At 38.2% G+C, this 19,658-nt stretch overlaps 1 protein-coding gene across 1 annotated transcript in view; it reads right to left on the bottom strand.

Moving 5' to 3' along the window:
- The window catches only part of pde4ba (phosphodiesterase 4B, cAMP-specific a), a 199,244-nt gene that overhangs the window by 153,093 nt on the left and 26,493 nt on the right, over positions 1-19,658 (bottom strand). The window contains exon 2 of the mRNA XM_072684239.1: positions 11,209-11,286. Within this exon, the coding sequence (XP_072540340.1) occupies positions 11,209-11,247 (39 nt within the window). The 5' untranslated portion in view covers positions 11,248-11,286. The remainder of the gene's footprint in view (positions 1-11,208; positions 11,287-19,658) is intronic.

A 19,658-nucleotide genomic window follows, 5' to 3' on the forward strand; every position in this document is an offset into this window, starting at 1 on the left:
TCATGAAACCAGTTGCCATGAAGGGATTAACATGGTCAGCAACAATACTCAAATAGGCAAGTGATGCTTAAGTCAAAAAAATAAACTCATCTTTACTCAGGTTTCTTTCATTAAGGGTACACGTTAGTGAGTAAAACTTGAGTCAGGTGGGTTGTAAAAGTGTATGTCAGTGCAACATTGTTAAATGTAAACTCAACAGCTTTACTCTCTTCATTCAGGACATTTGAGGCTGTCTGTGAACTTTTCTCTTCAGCAACGCCACACTGTTTAGTGAGTAGCCGTGCAAGAGCTATAAGTATTGTCATAATTATGTATAATTGTGAGCAGTAATATCTGTTTAATTAAAAGCATTTTATGTACATACACTCAAGAAAGAGGGTTTGTGCATAGAAAATATGCTGGTATGACATATTATAGCACCTAAGGTGCATTCTTGCATAGCCACACTCACAACTTATTTCACTGGACACTAATGGTTTGAGATTTGAGAGTGGTGTTCGGGTCGTGGTGATAGATTTATTTTACGCATGCCGCGTAAAGCAACCAGACCCTTCTCAACTAGAGTTGAAATGCATACTCAGTTCATTGACATAAGGTTAATCTTTGACATATTTTGAGTTAAGGTGAATGTATTCAGTTGTGTTATACTAAATTCTATCTTATGTTTGGGCAGTGCAACTTTGATGAGAAAGACTCACACCTTTCCTCCACCTGTTCTTTCGCATATTGGGCGCCATAAGTGAGTAGGCATTCCTCCCAGGCTAGCTTCTCTTAGATGAATGTCTATACGTTTTGTAGCGGGTGATTGTCAGGGTTCATTGTTAAAGGTAGTAAGGATGGGTTAATGCTTTTATGAATAGTGAGTATGATTACATGTTGCATGTTTCTTGTGTTACAATATGTTTGTGCTATTACTGTCATAAACGTTTTGGCAATTTTATGGGAGTCAATTAGGTCTTGATGACTACAATGTTTACAAATGAAAATTGACAGTATTAGGACAATAAATGCATTCAGCTTTGCATATTAGGTTTGTTCAACAAATATTAACTTTTAACGGCTTGCCTCAAAGTTTAGGTTAGGTGAACTTTCTGTAATTAAAGTGTGTAAACTAATCAGTTTTTTTCCTTTGCCTTGAATGAACAATGAATAAATTAAACAAATCCACCTTTTCCATTGGCCTCTGGCACCATTCATTTGCATATTGCCCCCCTCCCCTCTCAGCTAACCATCATTGTGTAGCCCTTCCACTAAGGCTACCTTTTCTAAGCTATGCTAAGCTTTTAAAAAAAAGAAAAGCTGCAAGTGCAAGAATTTGTTGCTGTACAATGTACTGTGAGTTGTCTAGAGTGGTTGACAGCCAATTCCAGCACCTGAGAAGCACGGAGAGTCAAAGGCCTAACAGTTGGAGCCTACCAAGTCCAGGTATTGAACCCAAAACCCTGTCATCAATAGCCCAGAGCTCTAACTGCTGAGTTACCATTGCCCCCGATGTCATAATCTATGATTGTGTTGGGGGATTCCCGCAGTGGATGCCTTTGCCTTGGCATGGCCATTTACTGTTGTTTTAAGATTACTTGGTTTTCCAAAACTTGGTAGAAGTGAAGATCCACCAGCTACAGTGGTAGCTTCTGGTTTTACAAGTTAGTTATCTGCATTTTAATAATTTGTTTTAATTATATTTAACAAATCAGTTAAGTTAAAATTGTTGATATAACTGAATTAAGAAAATCCAGCAAATCATTTTTTCAAGGGTTGACAAGTATTATTGGGGGCAAAGTGTGCATAAAAACCTTCTCCACACCATTACACCTCCTCCATTAGCCCGACTGATGACAAATGGCAGGTTGGGTTCATGGATTTAAGCTCTTGGTGCCAAAGCATTTGGGTTTCACCAGTCTTCAACTTTCCAGTTTTGGTGAGCCTGTGTCCACTGAGGCTCAGCTTTCTGTTCTTGTCCAAAAGAGGAACGTGAAGTAGTCTTCTCCTGTTGTAGCCCATAAGTCTTCATGTTCAGTGTGTCTGAGATACTTTTCAGCTTACCACAATTGTACAGAGTGGTTATCTGAGTTAGTATTTCCTTTCTGCCAACCTAAATCAAGTTGGCACTTTTCTGTTTTCTGTCTTCAATAAGGTCTTTCAGTCAGCAGAACAGCTGCCCACTGAATGTTGAGGAAAACATACTTTTGCACCACTCTGAATAAACTCTATGTTGTGTGTGGTCATTTTGATTAGGCTCCCTGCACTGTAGAGACAGTTATTCTAAAAAAGCAGGATAAACTGTGTATGGTGTCCCAATATTTCTGTCCATATAGCATATGTCTGTATAATGTCCTGTACTTCATTTCAATCCAGGGAACTCAGACATCTACACCAATGATAGCCTCTAATCCCTCCAGACCCCTACTGTTCCCTCTCATAACTGCTTAACTTGCTTACTAGGTTCATAGTAGATACTGAATAACCCGTTTTACTCACTAAACAAATAAGTGTTCATATAAAGAACTGAACAATAAGCCTAGCGTTTATTAGCGGCATAAATGTGATGCAGTGTCTTTCATTCAGGCTGGACAGAGCATGAGGTATAGCAGCTCTCACTGTTCAATGGCGCAATTACAGCACTGTATCCCCAGATGAACTCACTGGGAGAACAGAGAGAGAAGGAGAGAGAGGGAGAGAGAATGCTGAGTAATTCATCAGACATGTCTGAGTTTCCCCGTGTCTGGAAAGATGGAGGTGACCTTCTGCACAGAGCTGCTCTCTGGAGAAGTCTGTGGTCAGCTCAGCTCAAGGCCACAGCACATTCACCTGAGACCATGGCTTTTTTCAGTCATTAAACTAATGCAGCCTCATTCTGGCATATGGGGACACACGCCTTCAGACAACCACAACCTTTTCACCTTCAAGCAAAAACCACATAAGCCACAGGCAATCGGCATGTTAACTCTTTGTGGTGGTAAATGCAAAACAGAAATCATGGGTTGACCTTCAGTAGTAGCATAATATTTAGACCACAATGTGCTCATAGCTGTGAGTGGTGTTTCCCACTAAAATGGACTGAAGAAACCCTTTTGCAACCACAACAACCATGTGAATTACAGATGTAGCCATATATCTGTGACTAGCTGGTAGGTTAAGGGCTACATCTGTGAAAAAAAAATTCTAAACCTCCCGTCACATGTTACTGACTACATCAAGGACCACAAATGAATATGAATTCTGTCAATAAAAAGTAATTGATTACCCATTATTGTTAACCTTTCATCATGGTGAACAGACACCAGTAAACATACCTTAACTCAAAATTTCTAATTTTGAAGAAAGTAGATCTTGTGAGCTAGTCTGAAGAACAAAGCTTGGCTCCAGGTCACCTACAATACTACATGTAAATTTGTTCAATTCCATCGCCAGCGTGTTTATCAAACCAGGTGTTGAATGATGTCCACAATGGTAACTTTACAGGAGAAGAAAAAAAACACTGATGGAAGTCTTAGAGAAGTAAGAAGACTTTTATCCAAATACTTTGGGAACTTTTCTGTTGGTCTGTTCATCATACATTTGTAACACATTGAGTAAGTTTTTTTTTTGCATTAGCAACAATATAGTTTGGCTTGTCATATAAAATAAGTTAAGCTTCGAGGAATAAATTATAACATGCTTGAGATACTAAACATTTTATTCACCAAGTAACCACACACAACTGTAGCAAAAACCTGGAAAACCATTCTGAGACACAGGCAAGCAGGCAGGCAGCCAACCGCTTCGGGCAGCGCCAATGTACAGCTAGCCTGGGAGGAATAACTACACACTGGTAAGTAAAGTGGAAAGACACACCCTGTATGCAAACAGATAGTGCCAGTAGCCAATGGGAAAGGTGAGGTTTGCACTGCCCAAAGCACACCCTAAAAGTTCCCATATTTCAGTTAAGCAGATCACTTCACTACAGTCTGTGTAAATACGTTGAATAAACGTTATCTCAACTTTAAATATTCTTAAAAGCTGTTTTCCAGAAATTCTGCATTTTTTTGTTGCTTCTAGTTTTAGTTTAGTTTGGCCTGCTTAGGTGTCACAATTGTTCAATGTAATTATTTCATTAAATGTTCAGTTTTGTTTTACAGTGTTCCTTCTTTTGTGTATGTGAATGTATGTGTTTACGTACCTGTGGACTATCTGCTGCGTGTTACATGCTCAATGAACCAACGATTGTGTTTGGCAGCCCTCAGATCAGATAATGCACCCATTTTGGTGGCTCCTGGGCCTCATTCATGTATATAAACTAAATTCTGACCAAACTAAATAAATTACCTGTAAACAAGCTTCACAAAAAACTGCAGAAATTAATAGTAATGCCTCCAACAAACCGCTCATATAAACAAATCAGAGTGGTGCAATTTTAAAGAGCTCTAAATTGCCACACAACAATATGTATTTTCCACAACCCCGTGCCCATTTCTGATTTCTGAAGTATCTTAATTGTGCATGGTTGATAACACTGGATAAACCACACACAAATGCATTATTAACAAACACATAATCAAAACTGACTCATAATCTGCATTTATTAAACAATAAACAACTCAAACAATGCATGCTAAGTTAGCGAGGCATATTAGGCAAACATGCACCATCACAATGAATAAATTAAAGTTTTGCCTTTGGAAAGTTCGTTTGGTTTGTTGTAGTTTATACATTTTGATCTACTGTCAGTGCTGCCACTGTGCTGTCTAAATGTCCTTTTACTTCAGCTTCCTCATCCTAATTAAATACTAATTTAATACTATTAAATAACCATTTCAAATTTATGCATATGTTTGTCATTTACAATTGTCCATTTTTTTCACATCTGTTACTTGTTTAATGTAGAAAACAAAATCACCACAGCAGTCACGTCTCAATACATGGCAGTAATCCTGGGGGTCCCCAGACCCCACTTATAGAGTTTGGGCTAGTACTGAGTTTTATACACTGATCTGCCGGATCTGGCGTTACTTGGTAATTTACAAATTAAGCACTGAGCAGATCTATGCAAATGGCTAAATAAAGACAGACACTAAGGGCTTTAAAGAAGGTGTTTAGCAAGGATAAATGGTAGCTGTTTACTGTAGAACTGCAATCTATCTTTAGCACTATATTTCTTTCAGTGGCACCTTTTATAACTTCTAAGATCTGTCTGTTTGGCCCCAGAGAGATGTTTTTCCCAAAGCTGAGTATAAAGCACAGCCATTACAGGAGGAGAGAGTGTGTTAGACTATCACTGTGCTTGACATTTCACTGTTTGCCTGGGAAAACACTGGCCCATTTAGATGAGCCTAACATATCACTGTGTAACGCACACGCGCACACACACACAATCAGCACACAAACACATGCCCAGGCAGTGACCTCAACATGCAGCATGCAGCTATTCATACTGCCTAAAAGAAGGCTTGTCAAGCATCAATGTGCAACATTCACCATCGGCCAAGCAGAGAGGAGGAGAAGGCAGAATACAGACAGAGCTGAGAAAAGAGCAGCTTAGCTGCAGCATCCCTGCACAGTATAGTGGGAGTAGAGGCAACATCTCTGTATGTTTCAGAAAGCCATAACTATACTCAGTAAGCATTCACACATTGTACAGCAGAGTCAAATTCATGTATAAAATGAAAGCACTAAAGCAATGTAGTTTCAAAGTAGTAATGCCCACCTAAACCAGTTAAATTACAAAGCAACTTTGATAAATTAGCCTCTCATATAGATTGACCTTGACCAGCAAACTGAATGTATTAATAACATTAACCTGAATTAATTCCACCTTCAGCAAAACAGAAAAAATCAAACAGCTCTAAATGCCAAGACCAGGCATCTAATCACTACATAATATAAACATGCATGCCTAAGAGAATGTAGCCTGGCAGGACTGACTACACGTTGATGGTGAGTGAGGGAGGGACAGACATGTCCAGTATGCAAATAGCTGGTGCCATTGTTGACCTGCCAAAACTTAAGGCACATAAATTCATCACCAAGCCTGGAAGCCCCAAACCATCAATGACCAATAAATTTAGGTGTGGGTGTGGTCATGCCAGAACAAATATTGTGTGTGGAAGTTTGAATGCAAATAAATTACTTTGCATTTACAAGAAATAATGAATTATCACGAACCGTTCATTTATTTAGAGTAAAAAACTGTTGGCGGACTCACATGTCAGAAAAAGGGGTTTTGGCCACTGCTGCACACCCTATTTAGTCTCCAAGCATTCGTATCAGAGCTCCTCTGGTGGATATGATGCACTTTCCAAACCATTAAACCAAAACGTTCTAAAATTAAAAATAAATGTAATTCTAACTGTCTGAACCAACATCTCTTGACTAAATGCAGGTGTTTTGATCATGTGACCACATAAATCAAACAAAGCAAACTTGTTCAACCTCCACCAGAAGTTTTTTAGACATGTCAAAAAACATGTACATACATCCTCCTGAAAACATAAATCCAAAAAGGGCTGTAGACTATTTTTATTCAGTATTATAAATGGCTATTTGATGTGGATCTTAAAGGATGGTGAGTGAAGCCGAGCTGTACTTGAAGCTCGATGGGCTCTTGCTGAACATGCTGATCCTGCTTTTATGGTGGGATAATTAAAATAAAATAGCTCTGCATTTATTATATTAGCATAGCCTAAGTTAACATAACAATGTTTTTAGCACTGAAACACTTTGAAATTATTTCTTACCAGTGCTGGTGTTCTCTTAGTGTCCGATCACTCTCAACACAGATTTACACCAGAAAAACATGGTAACAGGGACATCCCTATTTCATTAAATATTATCTATCAGTACTGCTAGAGCTGAAAAAATCAAGAGTGCTGTATGACATCAATGCGAGTATGGCAGATAGTGTATCACCCGGGCCTAAATATCTACTGATCGTGCCTTTTTTGGTCTGAATGGTGGATGACAGGTGGCTATTGTTCTATTCAAAATGTGGACACAGCTGTGCGCTCAGGAAAGGCATACATTTACAAGTGTGTGTGTGTGTGTGTGTGTGTGTGTGTGTGTGTGTGTGTGTTTTTTTTCCAAAGACCCAGAAGGCTTTGATAAAGCAGGAGCACAGCTGTTGCCGTGTAGGGACTGATTTAAAGGCATGACGGAGACAAGCAATCAGTGATTGGATAGACGAAAAAGCATGGCAGCTGTATATTATTCAATGAGGAACGGAAGGAATCACTTTTAGTGATGAAATCCAACTGCAACATTCAGTCTTTCTTTGGCAGAATAACTGTATTAGATGGTATTATTCTGTTATCTTCATTAGTCCATTATTTCAGGCAAGACATGTTCAGTTTTTGAAGTTGGCTTCCAAACTATGAGGCTAATGTTGCTAACAAGTAATTCAAATGTATATTCATCCATTAGTATAATGCAAACTGCCAGCCTAAATAATCCCACACTTGCCTCAAACCATGTTGAGTTAGGGGTGGGTCAATGCCTATCAATGCAATCAAAAATCAACACCAGCATATCTTGATCAATATTGGCCGATATATAAATTAATGCTAATGTTGATACAATTGATACAGAAATATATCCACAATATAGAAATTGAGGTTCACATAGAAATATGACATTTTTTTGAGAAGGGCTGAAAATGAAAACAACTTCCTATCCACATCCTTATGTCTTACAAATTAGGTTGGAGCAAAAAGACTTTGGACAGTCTGGGGGTCTTTAAGGACACTGATATGATTCTAATTTAATCATGCATCTGTAGCTTTGAATAAAAGGTGACTTTTTTGTTTAGTTCCACAAGTGATCCCACCAAGGGAGTATAGGCATGAATATGCACTTTTTGATAAATGTTCTTTAGTAAGGGTCATGGTTCTTACAAATAAACTCTTTTAGTGCTTAAGTAGTTCTTTACGTACTTTATAATTACTAAGCACTACACATTGGGCCTCCTCTGTAATGTGAGTAACCTTGCAAGTCACTAGACAAGAGCATCAGCTAAACACCATAAATGTTATTTAAATACATTTCACCTAAATAAATATAGAAACACACACACACACACACACACACATCTTTTCTTGGTGATGAAGGCAATAAAAGTGTATATATATATATATATATATATATATATATATATATATATATATATATATATATATATGTATATACACACTTTTATTACCTTCACCACCAAGAAAAAAACAATTAGCTCTCAAACAAAAAACTTGCCTACCTAACAGAGAATAGCCAATTTGGAATGATTACATCTTGATGGTGAGTGAAGGAAGAAAGACATGTCCAGTATGCAAATAGATGGTGCCAGGAGCAAATTGGAAAGGTGTGCGTTTTACTAATCACGGCTGCATTGTCCAAACATAAGGCACATAAATTTATTACCAAGTCCGGAAATGCGCTCTCAAGCCCCAAGTCATCAGTGACCAATGAAATTAAATGTGGGCATGGCCATGCTAAAGCCTCCATTGTGTGCAAAAGTTAGAACGCAGACAAATTACACTGTACCTACAATATACAAATAAATATCAAGAACAGTTCATTAATTTAGTTCATTAATATATTTTTAACAGCCACCCAAATCCTTTTTTTTTGAGTTAGACGTCAAAAATATTTAATCACTGCTGATTAGCTCCATCTCAGTAATTTATGTAATTAAGGGAAAATTATGTAAATCTGATTTTTGGTAAACCTGAATTTTAATGTTTGGAAAGTGTAATACATTCGAATGCCTGCAAACAGGCTGGAACGCAGTCTTCACAGGACCAAGTACAGACTTGTGAATGTGGAGTAGGGAGAGAAAAATGAAGAAATTGAAGTGTGGTGTGCTGCAGTGGAGTGTGATGCGGATCATGTTTCCAAGAGGTGTTAAAAAGTAAGCGAGGGTTTAGGAAGAACCACAGACCCTGAGTGGAGAGCCGTGAGTAAGGAGTGTAAGTTACCATGGAAACCTGCCACAGACGACCCCTTAATGGGAATTTCTCCTTCTCTCCTGGATGAGTGAAAGCAGAGTAGTACTGGAGGACTGAGGCTCCCAACACACAAATGCTGCCCAAGCTGTAGCACACAGTTATGTAACACACGAAGAGAGAGTTTTAACACCCTTCAGCCTCACATTCTGTCTGTGTCCGTGAGACTCTGAAAACAAAAACACGGAAGGAACTACATCTCACTGCGAGGTGACACAAAAGGTCACTCGCAATATTGAAGGTTTATATTTGGTTGTGAGTGTGTGTGCTCTGTCTGTCTTCAGTTAGACTAGCTACTGTGATACACTGATCTATGCACATTGTGATTCCATCCAGCACCAAAGCAGACACACACACACAGACACACACACACTTACATTCTTTCTCTGGTATCCTGCTAAAATTGGCAATAGGAGTGGAGCAGGCTTTCTTTAATGCACAGTACAGTCTCTACGCTCTAGAGCTATTATTCTACAGTGTATAACACAACTACCAAACTAATAGTTCAAAATATACACTTGTGTAACTCTTACAGTCAGGGATGTGGGAAGTGGGGGGTGTAGATTTTAGTATTGTGAAAACTGCAGCTGCTAGACTAATTCTTCAATGTGGCTTCATGTTTTTTCTATTTTATGTACTATTTATATATACTTTCAAAATCTGCAGTGAACATGCACTGCTTATATCAAGGCTGCATTTTTTATTACAGCGAGCTGAAGCACTTCTCTCTCCTTCTCTCAACCACCAGACAACTCCAGTGTACTTGTCCAACATCATCAAAATACAATAAATAAACTTTTTTTTAAAATTTACAAAACATAACATATTGTTGCTGTTCAATGGGAAACTTGTATCTCCAAAAAGGTGACCTTACAGGAGAAGGCAAAAAGGTTCTTAACTTTAAATGTAAGTCAATGTCATTCTAGGTAATTTGGAGTATTTCTATTGATCTCCTCAGCTACAGTGTCCAAACAACAGCGATACACATTTTGCATTAGACTACAGTGATATACACCATAAAACCTACACTACCCAACAAAAAAGCAAGCTCATTTTAATACCAAAGAAACTCAAAAACACTTCACTTAAGCAAGCCCAAAAAATGAGAATAGTTGAGACTTGGCATTAGGTAAAAGGAACTGATTCAACTGTGTTATATAGACTGGGTCAACTGAGTTGGGTAACTGAAATACAGTGATCTTTAGGGTCTGGCTTAAGTATGAGCAGTGCAGCATTGATACGTAAACCTTACATCTTTCCCATTGGCTCCTGTCACCATCTATTTGCATACTGGGCGTGTCTTTCCCCTATCACTTACCGTCCATGTGTAGTCGGTCCCTACAAGAATATCTTTTCTTGGGGCAGAGGCATTTTAATATATTTTTTTTGTTGTTGTAAGCTTGAGAGCCTGTTATCTGTGTTGAAGGCTGTAAGAGCAAGTTTAAAAAATGTTTGTACAGCTGTGTGTGGCTATATGTTGGCAGTGTTGTATCTCCTAAGAATGCAAGTTTTTCATTCATGCAGATTTTGGATTCTGCAGTTATAATTCAATACAATGTTTCTAACTAAGGCTTTATAAGTTGTTCTAATGTACAATGTTTAATATCTTAAATGTTTTAAACTTTTTAATTTGTTCAACAAAGTTTATTCTAATTTATTAAAGATAATTGCCTTTGCTACTAGTTTAGTGTTGTAACTCTGTAATTCTCTCAGAAATTAAGCCAATCAGTAAAGACTGAATGATATATCTCAAATAGATTTTCAGCTCTTATTAACTGATCTAAATAAACATTAGCAGTAAAGTTGTGAGAGTAATGCATTAGATTCCAAATGTGAAAAGGGATGAAGTCTGACAGTATAGTCCGAATATAAGTGTGCATATGAGAGAGAGAGACACACACACACAGGGCAAGTGAACAAGGGGCAAATGAGGCAAGTGAGTTAGTGTCTACATGTCATGACTCCCCCTCAATTCTTCATCTACCTTAACTCTGCTCTCTGTAGTCTGTCTTGTCAGAGAACAGCTGGTACGGTTTGATCTGCAGCCTGCTTCTTATCTGGGGACAATTTCTCCTGCTTTCCTCTCATACTTTTCCTCTCTTTCTACTTCCCTCAGTTTGTTCTCGCTGCAACCTTCACACAGAGTTCCACAAATTGACCCAAAAAGTCTTCTCTTTTTACTGCAAAGACTTGCACTTAATACTGTTTGTGTTTCTGAATAAGCGTGATGTTCACTCACCTCAGGCGACACACTCAGCACACTTCTGCTCTTCCTCATCTTATGGGGAGTCTTCCTCGCCCAACTCCACTGATATACCTGAGGAAAGGTTGATAGCAAAACAAGTTAACAACGGTTCTCAGAACAAGAGAGAGAGTAAGAGAGAGAGAGAGCAGCAATGATCTCTTAGGCCCTAGCAGTCACTTCTCTCCCAGTCCTTTTATATTTATACAAATTGAGTCTCAGCATTTCTTTCTGCTGTACAGAGTTAAAAACTGTACAGAGTTCAAAAAAAAATTCAAACTGAAATACTCCTGCATTTCTAAAACAAACAAAAAAGTACACATCAGCACTTCCTTCCGGATGCCAGGATCCTGATTCATCTGATTCCTAAAAGTCAGGAACAGCAGTGTTTATTTGTTGTCTACACATATACCACTCCAATAACTCTGCAGACTGTCTGCAGGACCAACACTCCTTATCACTTCAACATGAGTGATTCTGTGGGCTGTCATATGCAAATATCCCCCCTGTTGTGTCATCAAAACCATGATGTATTCAAGCGTGTATACACAATATGTTCTCTACAACAACTTTTACATGTGATCTCTCTGAATACACCTGACCTACCATTGGCCTTATTGTTAAAACCACTGACAAAGTGAAAATAATAACTCAGATTGTCTTCACCTAGAGGCTAGAATCTGCTAATGGATAGGATATACATATTAAGCAGCAAGAAAAGCATAACGATCTAAACGACTTTGACAAGGATCAACGGCAGAACTTGTTAGGTGTTCCTAGTATGCAGTGGTCAGTACCTACCAAAAGTGGTCCAAAAGGGACAACTTGTGAACCAGCGATAAGGTCATGGGTCCCCAAGGGCTAACTGATGTGATCCATGTTTCAACCACCTTACATCTTACAGGACTTACTGGTAATGACTTGGCGCCAGACACACAGGACACCTTCAGGGGTTTGTGAAGTCCATGCCTCGACAAGTTAGAGCTGTTTTGGCAGCACAAGGGGCATCTACACAACATTAGGCAGGTGGTGCTAATCTTATGTGTAGGTGTTGCTAAGCATGATAAGTTTTTTGAGCTTCAAAATAAAGTGCTAATCTATTAAATAAATAAAATGGCAGCACATTTAAAATTGAGGTAAAGGTTGGATTTGATAGTGATCATAAATATTAAAGCTTATTGTACAACACCTCCTTACTAGGTTTTGTGTCCTGTCCAAGTCTAATGATCAACAGCAATAAACTCTAGAGCGCCTTTAGATAAAAAAAAATAAACTTCTACATTATTTACTATAAGGCATGTGTGAGTCCTGCTATACATTCCTAAAGGACACTGGCCTGTCAAACTGTCTGCAGTGTCTGTGCTTAGATTCATTCTGAGCCACTGAATCTGAGTGATTGTCTGGCCAGGGTGGCACACAGGGCTTGGCAGCATTCGCTTGGTTCAGAAGTCCTCAAAGGCAGAATCCCAAAAGCCTGTATTGATCTGACCTTTGTCTACTTTACCCATCTCTGACGGCCTAGTCATGTTAAAATTAGAAAGGGAAACCTTTGGACGGGCTGTCATTTACATTTTCAGTGAAGCTTGCTGTGCATATTGGCAAGTTCTCAATCTTTTGTATCTCTGAGCTTTTCCTGGATTTTTCAAACAATACATATAATTGTAGAAAAGAAATAGACAAGTGCCAATGCATGTCTTAAATTCTTCCTTTTTCCAGGCAGTCTCTATGGTGTTGATATGTGGTTGCTGAGGTGTGGCCACACAGCAAAAACAGCAGTGTTTCAATTCCAGATACCTACTCTAGAGTTGTATAGTGTTGATTTAAAAATTGCTCTATTATTATAGTGTTAAAAGTGTCAGAAGCAGGTGGTGCACTATTCACACCTTTCCCATTGGCTTCTGCTGCAACCTATTTGCATGCTGGGTGTGTCTTTCCCTTTCTCACTAACCATCATTGTGTTCACTTAGGCTACCTCCCCATAGGCTTTCCTATGTGTTTTACATTGAGTGGCTTTTGTATTCATAGTTGCGAAAGCAGTTGTTATTGTAAAGTTGAACTATCCCCTTTTTTGAAGATGGTGAATGTTAATATACCAAATAATACAGGGTTATAATTTGCTTAGTAAATATGTCATTTAAAAGTTATTAATTTATTTTATTACTTATGTACAGTAAAATTCTAGTTATAATACTGAAAGTTATAATAGTATATTACATAGACATCTAAAAGTGTTACACAAACAGAGGTTTTCCCTTACCTCTCAGCAAGACAGAATCAACATTGGGTGAGTATTAAAACAACTCTTCTAACACTTTCTTTTCTAACACTACTAGAGTAACTGAATTTCTAACACTGACAAGAGTGTTAAATGAACTCTAGCCAGTGAGAATTACATAAACAAAACACAAACAGTCTTAACACTCACAATTCTGCTGTGTAGGTGGTTGCTATGGTATCCTAGGCCTGCTGTGATGTTGCTACATGGTTGCTAAGTAACTGCTATGATGTTACTATGTATTTTGGTGCTTTGGTGTTGCTAGGTGGTTGCTATTAAGTTGTTTAGTAGTTGCTAGTTGGTCGATATAGTGTTGCTAGGTTGTTGCTATGGCATCCCAGATGATTCTTATGACATTGCTAAGTGTTTGGTAGATGTATGCTTTAGTGTTGCTATGTTGTATTTCAAGTGGTTGCTAGATGGTTGCTAGGCAGTTGCGAAGGTATCCCAGAAGATTGCCTTGGTGTCTCAGGTGGTCGCTGGGCTGGTTCAAGTGGTCGCTGAGGCAACCCATGTGGTTGTTTGGTATGATTAAAAAGATATAATGCGCCAAAGCGGTGAACAAGCCTGAATAGCACACTCACACCAATCAGTCTGACATTGGAATGATGTCAAAATCTGGAAAACTGTGGGGTGAGTCGCACATTAGACATTTGGCACAATAATAAGAATAAAACAAATCTGAGTAATCAGTATACATTATTCACATCATATGCTTTGCAATGCACAGCATAATAATACGCAGAGACACTAAAATGAATCGACTGTGTAGGAAAGATGATTTTCTAGTTCCCAGTAACAATACCACCTGATCTACTGTGCAGCAGCTGCAGTTGATCAGAGCGTTCACAATGACACAAAGACAATGAGGTGAATCATCTTCAGACAAATTGCCATTCCTAAACCACTCTGCTCAAATCAGTGCCACTAATTACTAATCCCCATGCTGATGATACATATTGTAAAGTAAGCTCTCATTGGTATTCCTCTCACTAAAAGAACAGCAGCTCTTTTAGATTCCTTTTGTTTTCCTCCAGCCCACACTGTGTCTCCATTGATTCTGTGCTCTGCTCAATTCAGTTCCATGCTGTCCTATTCCAACCAAATGGGGCTTTTCTTTCCTTTGATACAGTTACTTTGAGGTCAAAGGAGAGTTAATTCCTTCAAAAGCAACTACAGCGCACATGGATTTAGGCCACTTGTGGATCTGAATATGTAGCACATACTAAGGATGCTCGTAATGTTATGTTTATACTTGGTATTAAAGTCCCGGGAAACAGAGTAACAGCAGAGGGGCAGGATAGGGCAGTGGCTTCGTATGACAGAGAAAAAGATTAGTGCTTGCACTAAAGAACCAAACACAGTGAAGAACGTCATTATATAGTAATGCCTAACACAGAAACCTTCAACTCTTAAAGTAGCTTCTATTGTATTATTAGATGTGTGTAAACCTTGTTAAAGGTGATCATTTCTGTTAACTTCCCATCTTACAGGGGCACCGGAACTATATTAATGCATTTTGTGTTGTATTAACTCAACTTTCTGAATTAACTTAGAGTCTTAGCTGGAGGTGAATCACACTGCATTTTATTTTTTAGTCACCTACTGCAGTACTTCACTAGTATATAGTCACACTTAGCAAAACAAACAACAGCAACTCTCAAAGGCTCTCACAGCCTTTAACCCGCAGACCAAGCAGTCAGACATTATACAGAACACAACTGCTTATCTAAGAGAAGGTATACAGGGGGGAACGATTAAACACTGACGGTGCCTGAGGGTGCAGGACACTCCCAGTATGCAAATAGCTGGAGCCAATACCAGGAGCCAATTGAAAAAGTGTTACTCAACAAAATACTAAAGCAGCACAGCTGACACAGGTACTGGATGTGTTGAGAAACACCAATATGAGGAAAATCCTAGTAAATAAATCTACCATCACTGCCATTTTTAATACTTTTTAATATTGCATTGTGCAATCGCAGACCATTTGGCAATGGGAACTGACTAAACTCAGTTCTTATGGGATGATTCAACTGAATCTGAAAAATAAACCAAATATTCATCCAACATAGAAGTGCAACCAAAAACTTACAACTTACTTTGATTACCTTTATCACCAAAGAAAAACAATTAGCTCTCAACTAAAACTAACTTACCTACCTAAGAGAAGATAGTCTATGTGGAATGAGTACACCTTGATGGTGAGTGAAGGAAGAAAGACACGCTTAGTATGCAAATAGATGGTGCCAGGAGCCAATGATGTGTGTTTGACTAATCAACATTGCACTGCCCAAACATAAAGCACGTAAATTCATCACCAAGCCCACAAATGCCAGAGATTTCTTTTGTTTTCCTCCAACCCACACTTTGTCTCTATTGATTCTGTGCTCTGCCCAATTCAGCTCCATGCTGTTCTATTCTAACCAAATGGGACTTTTCTTGACTCAAAAGAAGTCAAAGAAGAGTTCAAACTCTTTAAAACGAACCTCAGCACACATGGATTTGTGAATCTCAATGTGTAGTACAGCTATGCATGCTCCTAATGCAATGATGGCTTAGGATACTCAAGCCCCAATGTGGCCAATAAATGTCAGTGTCCAATAAAATTAGTTGACAAGAAATGTGTTTACAAAAAATAATAAAGAGCTAATTTATGTAGGCCAACAAAACACTATGCATTAATGTTTAATAGTACTGGAGCCCCATGCTAGTGGGTTACATACTAAACCTTTGTCCCAAACAAAAGAGTGATGTTTCTCAGTAAATCATGTATTGCTTTGTTTGGTATCAGCCCACTTTGTCGTTTGCGACTCATCAACAACAATGGTGCCACCCACACCACAAAATATATATCTAAACTCTCGTTTTTCAACAACGCCACGTCACCTGTTAATGGATCAGTTAGGTCATTAGCAGTGTCAAGCCAAAACTGTATTTTAGAATGTCCAAAAGCACAATATTTATCAGACAGTAAAACCCATCCATCCAACCTCAGGACACTGTTCAGTCTTATAATTACATGAAGGAGGTTGTCTTCTGAGGCAGTCTGTAAACTTTACGTGGATGCAAGTAAAATGGTATGAATGTGCAAGAAGTGAAAAATAATGTAATGTTTTCACCAAATGACAAAACTCTACAACATTTAAATTCTGTAATATTTAAATTCCACAACATTTCAAATGTTTAATATCAAAAAGTCAAGCTTTAGAGATTATCGAGGCAACAAGCTCCAAAGTTGTAGTCTGTCCAGAAAGCTCCACCCTCAGTAAAAAGCATTTCGAAATAAGAATGTGAACAGCATGTACTATCACAGTCAACATGTGTGCAGTACAGTGCTGTAAAAAATTATTTACCCCCTTGAGATTTACCGCCCTGGGGGTAATGGTTTCAGATTCTTAATTAATATATATATATATATATATATATATATATATAAAACAATGAAAACACAAGGAAACACAAAATAAAGGTTTAAGTGACCATGCAGAGAAAAAAATCCAACTTTAATATCACCCATGTGAAAATGTGATTGCCTCCTAAGCTTAATAGTTGTTAGGCAAATTTTAGCAACTGCAACTGGAAGCTTGAAGATCTGTCTTTCACATTGATGTGGAGGAATTGCTTTAATTTAGCCGTATAGCTGAGCTGTCTAGCATGGATTGCCACAGGAAGGTCCTACCACAGCTTTGCAATGCAGTTCAAAATCAGGCCTTTTAAGAAAACATGAACAAAAACACAGCAGCAACACCCAATACCACCTTTAACACCAAGGCTGGGCATCTAACAGCACCATTAACTTAAAGCTGCATACCTAAGGTAAGGTAGCCTGGGAGGAAAGTCCACACATTGATGGTGAGTACATTGGGAAAGCAACACCCATTATGCAAATAGACAGTGCCAGGAGCCAATGAGAAAGGTGTGAGTTTCGTTAATCAATGTTGAACTGCTCAAACATAAAACACATAAATGACCTGAAAACAGTTTGAACTCAAACGAATGGCTTCACATTTACACAAAGTGATTAGTTATTGAAACAGCTGTTATTTAATTAAAGAATGTTTAAAAAGAAACACTATGCATTCATGTTTAGACTAAATACATATTTTTTTATACACTGTATTTTAATTTTCAACTTTTTTTCATTTATTACAGTAGACAGCTGAGATTACATTTTCACAGAGGGTCAGTTGGTGTTGGACATGTTTCTAGTGAATAAACTAAAGTCTTTTAAAGTCTGTGCTGTGCTTACTCAGGTCATGTTTGTATTATATCACATTTACCTTGTATGATGAATATGCAAAAATGTAAGAAATCCTACCTTTTATATATAGAAGAAAAATACTTTTTCACAGCGCTGTTTATGCACTTGATTTTGAATGCAACAGTTAACTAACTATTCTACAAATTAAAGAAGAATTGAAACCAGTCACTTTAAATGTTTGAGATGTCCTATATTTTGTATGGCAGAGCCATGAACACTGAACACAAACGCACCTGAGGTTCACTCAGCCTCAGGCTGCCTAATGCCACGACAAACCTGACAGATGTGACTGAAGTTACAAATAAAAAAAAGAATATCACGCGAATATGAAATGATGTTCCTCTTAGCACGGTTACAGATTATACACACAATCTTCTCTTCTCATGGGACTCCACCCACCCACTCACTCAGTCACTCAATCACATCTCCTCTCTCTCTCTCTCTCTCTCTCTCTCTCTCTCTCTCTCTCTCTCTCTCTCTCTCTCTCTCTCTCTCTCTCTCTCTCTCTCTCTCTCTCTCTCTCTCTCTCTCTCTCTCTCTCTCTCTCTCTCTCTCTCTCTCTCTCTCAGTTATCAAGGTTTAACTGCTGCAATTGCACCTTTCTTTAAAACAACCTAAGCAAATTAGACTGGGTTCCAAAGGAAATACCAGAATTATAACCATCAGCATTATCCTTCTACTATTGCCATTCCAAACAAGGCCTATGCTTGTTACATAAATATATTACTCACATGTTAATCTGACTCCCCTATAATCATAAGCTCAGACAGCAGTGCTGAGACCGGTTGGTAGATTTGTCGAGGTATTTGCAGTTCAGCACATAAAAAAAGCCATCATACGCAGACATGCTCTAAAACATCCTCCTCATGCCCTCGGTAAGGGCATGAAGAGACGAGGATTAAATGATGTTGCCACTGGAATTCTGGGTTATTTGCTAGATGTGTGAGTCACAGGTCCAGTGTCTTTGCTTGTCTGCCTGCATGCAAGCAAATGTCTACCTGTATTTGTGTGTGAGGGTCTGAATTATGTTTAAGAGGATAACGGTCTGATGTATGGATAAGGGAGAAATGATTAACTGAAGCACTTAACGGGATAAAAGGGTTTTACATGTGACCCTGGCCCTATAATTGCCCCCGCACTACAGCCCTGGAGGCCTGGTGAAAAAAGGTCCCTGGAGGACATGATTAGTCAGGGCAGTTCCAGCAGCATTTCAACAATCAAAGCCAAACAAATGGGTTTTATGAAAGAGAGATAAATATTCACATGACAAAAATAGTTTTTTTAGTCATTTGAATCTAATGTAATGTTCTTGTAAACAAAACTACACTCCAGACCTGTCAAATTGTAGACGAATGATAAAGAGAAAATGAATGATTTTAGATAGGATATCTTTTGGGTTTGGCCAATGGTTCTTATAAACACAACTGAATGTGCTCTCTTGCATGTTTCTAAGTGATCCATCAGTTAATCAGGCTTCGTCATGGAATGATTAGCATCCTCCTTCTAGTACGGTCAGATTCTCAGTTATGCTATGCCACTGTCAGATGCTTTCTCAAGAGTGTTAATATTGCCAGGAAATATCGCTGTGCATCATCTAGATCTACTAGAACATCATCCATCACCTAATCTGTCTTTCAGTGTACTCAGCAGTGTAACTTTACAAATATTGATTACATATTTAATTGATACTGATGATATACCAACTTTTAAAAATTACTCGAATTTGTCACACATAAATATGTTTTTCCCTAATTCTATGTATGATTCAGTTAAAATTATATATTATGATTTAATATCAATCAAACAATTTCTTTGTTTGATTCTCTGTCTTTAATTCCTTAATTGCCTGTTATTAACCTACCAAAAAGCAACTTCTAACACCCTTAAACACTGACATGAAGAAACCAA

The sequence above is a fragment of the Salminus brasiliensis genome, chromosome 7 (assembly GCF_030463535.1).
Source record: "Salminus brasiliensis chromosome 7, fSalBra1.hap2, whole genome shotgun sequence".
Taxonomy (NCBI): Eukaryota; Metazoa; Chordata; class Actinopteri; order Characiformes; family Bryconidae; genus Salminus; species Salminus brasiliensis.